This window comes from Lathamus discolor, unplaced genomic scaffold (genome assembly GCF_037157495.1).
Source record: "Lathamus discolor isolate bLatDis1 unplaced genomic scaffold, bLatDis1.hap1 Scaffold_215, whole genome shotgun sequence".
Classification (NCBI taxonomy): Eukaryota; Metazoa; Chordata; class Aves; order Psittaciformes; family Psittacidae; genus Lathamus; species Lathamus discolor.
In genome coordinates, this window is record NW_027069244.1 from 40,127 (window position 1) to 48,537 (window position 8,411).

Below are 8,411 nucleotides of genomic sequence, written 5' to 3' on the forward strand. Positions count from 1 at the left end.
CTGAAACCTGGATGGAGTATCCCAGAGCATCCCTCCCCTTGTTCTCCTGCCGTGCTCCTGGTCACAGAGCCCGCGATGCTGCTGTCCTCCCTTGCTGCCAGGGCACACGCTGCCTCCTGGCCAGCTCCTGCCCACCCAGACCGTTCCCACGGGCTGCTCCCAGCCAGGCAGCCCTAGCCTGTGCCATTGCAGGGGAGTCCCCTGCAGGGACCCCTGTGTCCCCTGCTCTCCTGCCCAGGACACCCTGAGAGGTCTGCAGCCCCCCCCGCCATCCCATCTCCCCACACCAGCACAACAGCCCCGGCCCTTGCGCTCCCCAAGAGCTCTTCCTGCTCCAGGCACAGAGCAGCCATCCCAGAGCTGGAGCAGCCAGAAGGCCCATTTCATTCCCCTGCATTCCTGCCATGTGAGGACGTATCAAGAGAAGAGGTTTCTTCAGGATCATTTATTTCCCTTAAATAAAGTGAGAGACCACCACTGACACAAAGTGTGTGGCTCACACAACACGAGTGGCTACTTAAGCAGGAACAGATGGAAACTGACATTTCTATGAAGACAACATCACCACAAATTGAATCAGGAAAACAAATGTAAAGCAGCAAAGACAGACTTGGCCTCTCATGAACTGCACTGGGAGCCCTTTGCAGAGGACAGCAGGCAGTGTGTGGCTGCTGAAACACGTCCAGTCACCCGCTTCCTCACAGCATCCTTGAGCGCCTGGTTCCTCAGGCTGTAGATGAGGGGGTTCAATACAGGAGGCACCACTGAGTACAGCAGTGACACCACCAGATCCAGGGAAGGGGAGGAGATGGAGGGGGACTTCAGGTAGGCAAACGTGCCAGTGCTGGCAAACAGGGCGACCACAGCGAGGTGAGGGAGGCACGTGGAAAAGGCTTTGTGGCGTCCCTGCTCAGAGGGGATCCTCAGCACAGCCCTGAAGATCTGCACATAGGACACCACAATGAACACAAGACAGCCAAGTGCCAAACAGACACTTAGCACAAGGAGCCCAACCTCCCTGAGGTGGGAATGTGAGCAGGAGAGCTTGAGGATCTGGGGGATTTCACAGAAGAACTGCTCCACAGCATTGCCTCGGCAGAGGGGTAGTGAAAATGTACTGGCTGTGTGCAAAAGAGCATAGAGAAACCCAGTGCCCCAGGCAGCTGCTGCCATGTGCACACAAGCTCTGCTGCCCAGCAGGGTCCCATAGTGCAGGGGCTTGCAGATGGCCACGTAGCGGTCATAGGACATGGCAGTAAGGAGAAAATACTCTGCTGAAACGAATAAGAGAAAGAAAAAGGCCTGTGCAGCACAACCTGTGTAGGAGATGGCCCTGGTGTTCCAGAGGGAATTGGCCATGGATTTGGGGACAGTGGTGGAGATGCAGCCCAGGTCCAGCAGGGAGAGGTTGAGGAGGAAGAAGTACATGGGGGTGTGGAGGTGCTGGTCGCAGGCTGTGCTGGTGATGATGAGGCCGTGGCCCAGGAGCGCAGCCAGGGAGATGCCCAGGAAGAGCCAGAAGTGCCAGAGCTGCAGCTCCCGCCTGGCTGCGAATGGCAGGAGGAGGAACTGGGTGATGGAGCTGCCGTTGGACATCTGCTGCTTCTGGGCATGGGGCACTGTCAGAGGAGAAACAGGCAGTGACAGGTTACAGGAGACTGCTCAGGATAAAAGCAGTTCATTTCCCATAAGATTTCTACCACCCCCTCAAGTTCAAATGCATTTCCACGTTCCTGGTGCTGGTGGCTGAGTGTCCTGGCAGAAGCACTGTGGCTCCAAGGACTCAGCTCTGTGCCACTGCAGGGATTTTACAAAGCTGCTTTGTGAAAGCTCCTATACCCACGAGGGATGTCAGATGTAACAGAGGTTCAGTGCCTGCACTCACAACTATGAAGATGCTGGCTGCAGAGCAGAGCCTCAGCGTGACTTTGTTAGGATTTTCTCAGAAGTTTCTCATCTGACAAGTGCTATTTTAGGTGTAGAAATCCTATTTTTTGTAACTGCCCGTGTGGTCAGTATTAGGACAGGACAGATGAAAGGCCTCAGCAGCCCGTGGATTAGTGCATAGTCTGGAGAGCTGCGGAGTCCATCACTCTTGTTCCCAGCTGCCCTGCACTTGTCCTATCACTGCGCACACAGATAAAGAGAGAAAAGGAGAAAGAATGAGATAAAGAACAACCGGCAGGGAGCCCTGCTGACTCAAAGGGAAGAACTCCTCTCTCCCAGCCCTTGGCGCAGCTGTGATACACAGAGCAGGAAGCCAAGGACTCTGAGGACAGAGTGCCGACCCCGAGGGAAGGCTTTGTGCTCCCAAGGACACTATGGGAGAGCTGTGCCTGTCTGGGGGCAGGTCGCAAGCCCAGCAGGACAGGCAGAGCAGACAGGGAACTGCAGAGGAGATGTTCCAGAGAGACAGTCAGCTCCTTGCCCAGCACAGCGTGGCCAGCAGCCACCTCCAGTGCCAGCCACCAAGAGAGCTGCCTGAACGCAGCCTCCCCAGGGCTGGGCTGCACCTTCCCCCCACTCCCTGCCCATGTCTCTGCTGCCTGGAGCTGTCCCTGCCAGCAGCTGCTGCTCTGTGCCCAGCTCTGCTCCCTCTCAGGGCTCCCAGAGCCCATCCCATGGGCTGTGTGCTCAGCTCTGCCCTGCACACCCCTCCCGGCAGCAGGGCTCTGCCCAGGGGCATCTCTGCCTGGGCAGGGGCTCAGGAGCAGCTCACACAAGTCCTGACAAGACGCTCGCTGCCTCCTCCAAAGCACAGAAGTAAATTCCCAGCTCCCACTGCCCAGCCTGCCCACCACGAGGGAAGAACATCAGAGCTCAGGATCCTTCCCTCTAAGGCAGACGGTGCCTCAGTGTCTTTCAGAAGGACCCTCTGCAAACGTGCTCAGAGCGATGTGGAGCTCTGAGCAGCCCCGACCCACCCAGCACCCTCTCCAGTGCACACAAATACTTTTCCTTTCCTGCCAGGGGTTGTTCCTTCTCCCCCAGCTCCCCCCGCAGCTCCATGGGGAGCTCCCGGGCAGGCTGAGTGCTGACCCTGGCAGGCAGCAGAGTCCCTGCCCAGCACACAGGGACCCTGCTCGCAGGGGCAGCGCTGGGCACCCCTGGCTGCACACCCACATTCACACCCTGCAGCCAGCCCCGGGACAAGGGACCTGCCTCGTCCTGGCCCTCGCACGGCGCAGAGGGAAGCCCTGCTCTGCAGCACATCCTCCTCCTTATCTACACCCAGAAACCAAGAGAGTGCTCCTGACAGATCCCCTGGACCGTCCGAGGCAGCAGCTTGAGGAGATCCCTCCAGGAGCCGCAGCTGCATTGCCGTGCACCCAGAGCCTTACCATGCACGGGGCTGGGAAGGTTTCTCCTGCAGGGAGCTCTCAGCATCCTCCACTGCCGAGTGCCTTTAAGCTCTCTGAGGCTCTCAGGTCTCCCCTGGGTGCCTGCAGGCAGTGCCCCAGCCCTGCTCCTGGGCAGAGCTGTCTCTCTGCAGCGCTGCCCGCTTGCCAGCATCTGCCTGCGTCCCAGGAGCCCAGCCCAGCTCAGCAGCAGAGGCCCAGCCCAAGGTGGCTCTGCCTCTGCCCCTCTGAGGTTCATCCAGGGCTCCCTGGGGCTCCAGGGGAAGCCCGTGGGGAAGAGCCCGAAGCAAGCACTGATGCTCCCTCCGTCAGCTGGCAGACACACTGCCTTCCTGCAGTGCCGTTTCTGTGATGAGGGACAGAGTTAAGGCTAAAAACCTTCTTTTCTTAGAATCACAGAATAATTGAATTCGGAAAAGACCCTTAACATCGAGTCCAACCATTAACCTGTCCCTAACAAGTCCACACACTGAGCATGAGAACATCCCTGTTGGATACCCTGTTTCGATGGTCACCAACAGCAACTGGGACTTTGAAGTTGAATTTTACATCCTACCATAATTTCACTAATTTCGATTGTATTCTCTTTGTTGTTAAACATTCTTCTGGTAAACATTCTTCTGCATGGAATTCACCTGGACCTGCAGTGCCGTTTCTGTGATGAGAGACGGAGTTTGGTCTGAACATCAGCTTTTCTAAGAATTACAGAATCATTTAGATTGGAAAAGACTCTTAAGAACATTGAATCCAACCAATAACCAAACACTGTCAAGTCCACCACTGAGCCATGTCTTTAAGTGCCACACCTACATGTCTTTCAAATACCTCCATGTATATAAAAGGTCTTTTTATGTACCTAAGAGGTCTTTTATGTACCTCCAGGGATGGTGACACAACCACTTGTGTGGGCAGCCTGTTTCTTGTCCCATCATCAGACAGCACAGCCAGGCCAGCCCAGGCTGGCATCTCCTTTACCCCTGCTGAAGGCTGGGATTCAGCCCGGTTAGCTGAGGCATCTCATCCTGGGACTGTAGCCCTGAGACTGGAAGGGGTCTCAGCTCCCTCCCATGAACACCACAAACCCACACAAGGTCTCACTTCCTCAGAAGGTGAAATTGTACCATTGTATAGATGAGGTCTTCATCAGAGGAGATTGCCCCACAGAGGCAGGGGAAGCAGCAACAGCACTGTGGGGAGCACTACACGATGCCAAAGTTCCACCTGGGCAATGTCAGAAACCAAGCAGAAAGCAGCAGATCAACGCTCCCACCCAGCTGGGTGTTGGCTGCAAATTTACACATCCCAGTAGGGAGCAGCATGCACCACTTTGAACCAGTACAGACCAACATAGGCCACTACGGCCCCAGATACTGGTGGGGGTTCAATAGCCCAGTGCTCCCAGTCCCTGCCGCAGGTCTTCCCGTTTGCAGCTGTGCTCAACTCCCAGTCCCCATCCCAGTGCTGCCACTACCTGCTGCAGGTGCTCCCAGTTCCTCCCAGTGCTCCCAGTCCCTGCCACAGGTGCTCCTGCTCATCCCCCATACGGGCTGGGGGGATGCTGGAGGCTATGGGGGGGCTCATCCCGGTCTCTTTGGATCACAGCCCTGGAACCGCTGCTGCATGAGGGCAATCCCGGCCTCCGTTCCCTGGCGGCACAGACCGTGCTCATCCTCAGGAGTGCACCAGAGCGGCGGAGCCTGGGACGCCGCCTGCAGGCGCTCTGCTGCTGGGAATGGCGCAGTTTTCCTTAGGGAAAAGGATGGCGGAGAAAAACACAGACCAACGTGCTCCACAGACCGAAGGGCAGCGCCTCCACCGCCCCGTTCCCTGCTCTCCATCTCCATCAATAGCATCCAGGCAGCACGGACACCCCAAACCCACCTTGCCCTGCTTCTCCTATGGGTCAGAGCCCCAAAACAGCCCCAAAACTCCACAAAATCACCCGAAAAACACCTTGTCATGCTTCTCCTATAGGATACAGCTCAGAGCAGTGAAACAGCCCCAAAACAGACCAAAACCACACCAAAACCACACTAAAAATTCCTTGTCCTGCTTCTCATATGAGATACATGGTCAGAGCCACAAAAGAGAACAAAAAACAGGCCCCAAACACCCCCCAAACACCCCAAACCATCTCAACCCATTCCCATTCTATTCCATTCCACCCCATCCACTTGTGAGTGACTGAACTGCAGTGAGCCTGGACACGGTCCTCACTGCATTGTCTGTCTGATTGCTGTGAGGAACTGGACAGGGACTCTTGACTATTAACTTGGACGTGATTAAAGAAGCTGTTTGTAATAGATTGATTTGTGTTTGGACCCTACGAGGGTTTCAGTGGTTCAGTGCTGCTCCTCACAATGGGGTTTCAGCATTGCAGATGGGAAACGAGATGAGGCTTATGGGATCTCTGTGTATCCTGTGAGGCTCAAAGGGAAGAATTGTAAGCTGTAAACCAAAACCACGCTTAATTGAGAGCTGTAGATTGGGACCTCTTCTGTTGAGAACAAGATGGGGCTGGTTCTTCAAGGTAATGAACAAATCAGAGCCAAGTGAAGAAGAGTCCCTCTCCAGCACCCTTGTAACCATCTGCAGACAATGGAAGATGCTAAGAGATCTCTTCTCCAGACCCAGCGTTCTCAGCCTGCCTCTCAGCAGCTCATTCACTGGGCTTCCATCACCTGCAGGAGCTCTGCTGATGCAGCACCCTCCATGGCCACCACAGACCCATGGGTCCTGATGCCCTCCCTACAGCTCTGCCCCCACAGTTTCTGTGTCTTCACGTTGAGGTCCAGGTTCACCTCAGTCCCAGGCATCTGCACCACTCCCAAAATTCCCACTCCCCCCAATAGCCCTGGTATCCTCAAAGCATCCCATAATCCATCTGGTACCCAGAAACCCACGCTGCCCCAGCCATCTCCATCCATCCCAGTAGCCCTAACCCACCCCAAAACTACATGGTACCCAAACCCCATCTTTATTGAGCCCCATAAGGAAGGGTCCCCACACGCAGCATGTTGGGGTGCAGGGATGCTGCTTTGGGTGACAGCCCCAGCTCATGGCCCTGCAGCAGGTTCTCCCACAGCTTCAGTCTAGAACCTAGCCGGGTCACCATGGCAACGGGTCAAAACAGGGCCCTTTGTGACCTCATTTGTCTCACCCTACTTGAGCGCTTTGGTCAGGGGAGCAGACAGTGACAGGAAAGAGCGGGAGGAAGGAGCCATTGGGTTGCTTCTGAGCTCAAGCCCTGTTGCGTTTGGTCCAAGCTTTCCCCTTCGCTACCCTGATTCCTTTCCTGCATCCTGTGGGATGATGGAGAGACCCCCCAGAACCCCCTGGCAGGCTTGGGAGAGGGATGAGGCTCCTGAGGGGAGCATCTCTTCACTGGAGTCCTGTGAGGAATCCCTGGTCGTGCCATTGAGGACTGGTGAGTGTTGGTGTGGGAGCAGGACAAGGGGAGATGGGTTCAGTCTCGAAGAAGGGAAGTTCCACTTGGATAGAAGGAAGTAGTTCCCTATGGAAGGGGTGAGGCACTGGCACAGAGTGGATGCTCCATCCACGGACAGGTTGGATACAACCTTGGTTACATTGGATCATAGAGGTATAGGATGGGTTGGGTTGGAAAACCCAATGGATGATCTCCGGGTCCTTTCCAACCCAACCCATTCTATGATTCCATGACTTTATGACCAGCACCACTTTCCTTGGATGCTGGCGGGGGTCAGATCTTCCTCTGCTCTCCAAACCTCCCCTCTTCCTCCATTAGATGCCAGCTGGCTACCCGTGTACACACTGGAGCAGGATGACGTGGAGCGCATCGAGGCCTTTGTCAACACACCAACCACGGTGAGCACGGCCATTACGATGGTCATGGGTGCTGTTGGGTGCTGCCCTCACTGCTAGTGCTCCAGTACCCCTGTCCCCTCTCATACTCCCTGTTTGTGCCTCCATCCCCACTGGTTTCAGTCTGAGCATGAAAAGGTTGGATTCCTTGAGAGCGTTTGTTCCGTGCTGATCACCGCCAGGTTCTGTGACTTGCAACAGGGCCTGGATGTCTTCTGCCATAAGAACCACCTCGCAGAGACCATCCAGGTGAAGGGACCCCCATGGGGATGCTATGGGGCAAAGGCCTCCAGCACCCAGTGAGGGCAGCATTGGTGGACTCCCAGGTCCCTTATCCCCATTCTGCTCTATAGACACTGCTCCAAGAGCAGCCCATGGACCAGCTGTGCACGGAGGTGCAGCATCTTGCCATGGATGCGATAGCAGAACTGAGGTACTAACGGCACATCCCTCCTGGGGTCCCCATTGCTCCAATCACCAGCATCCAACAGGAGCCTTCTTCCCTTTGCAGCTCAGTGAAGTCAGGGCTTGCGGACCAAGGGAGACACCTCTTAGAGACCTGCTGCAAGAGCGTCTTCTTCCTGCCTCCAAACGAGGAGTTTTCAGACCTGGATACCTACTACTATGTCCGGGTAAGGTGCTCCAGGAGCCAGCAGCTTCCTTTGGAGCACTGGGGCTCTGGGATGCACACAGTTGAAGCTCTCTTGGTACCCAAAGGGCTCTGCTCTGTCCCTGCAGACACTTTTGTCCCTGGATAACATGCTCCAGAGGCTGGTGCTCAACTCTCCTAACCCTAGGGCGAGTGAGGAGCTGCAGAGCATCCTTCAGGTCTGGCCTGTGCGGAGCAGGGTGCACAGGGGCTGCTCATCACCTATGGGGCCCTCCCCAGAGTCATGGGTCCTCCCTCTCCTGGGTAGCCCAAGGCCCTCCCGGTGCATGGGGGCTGCAGGGGGTGGCGGCCGCTGCCCTCAGAGCTCAGGGCAGGGACCCCACATCAGGAGGCTGAGCCCGCCTGGGATGGGGTCCTTGCTGCCTCCTGGCACCATGGGCTGGGACCAGGCTGCTGGGGCCCATGGACTGGTTCCCTTGCTCTGAACTGTTGCAAAAGAGGTCTTTAGAGGAGGAACTTGTCTGTTACAGATATGTATATATATGTGTGTATATATGTATACATATGTATATGTATGTGTATATATGTGTATTTATGTG

General features: G+C 55.8%; 1 protein-coding gene across 1 annotated transcript; it reads right to left on the minus strand.

Moving 5' to 3' along the window:
- Positions 1 to 618: 618 nt before the first annotated feature.
- LOC136006462 (olfactory receptor 14A16-like) lies at positions 619 to 1,596 on the minus strand. The gene has a single exon (XM_065664493.1). It carries the CDS (start codon positions 1,594 to 1,596, stop codon positions 619 to 621), a length of 978 nt encoding a protein of 325 aa, XP_065520565.1.
- Positions 1,597 to 8,411: the final 6,815 nt, after the last annotated feature.

Coding starts and splice junctions, on each gene's coding strand:
- LOC136006462 (XM_065664493.1), bottom strand. CDS start 1,596: ATGTCCAACGGCAGCTCCATCACCCAGTTCCTCCTCCTGCCATTCGCA.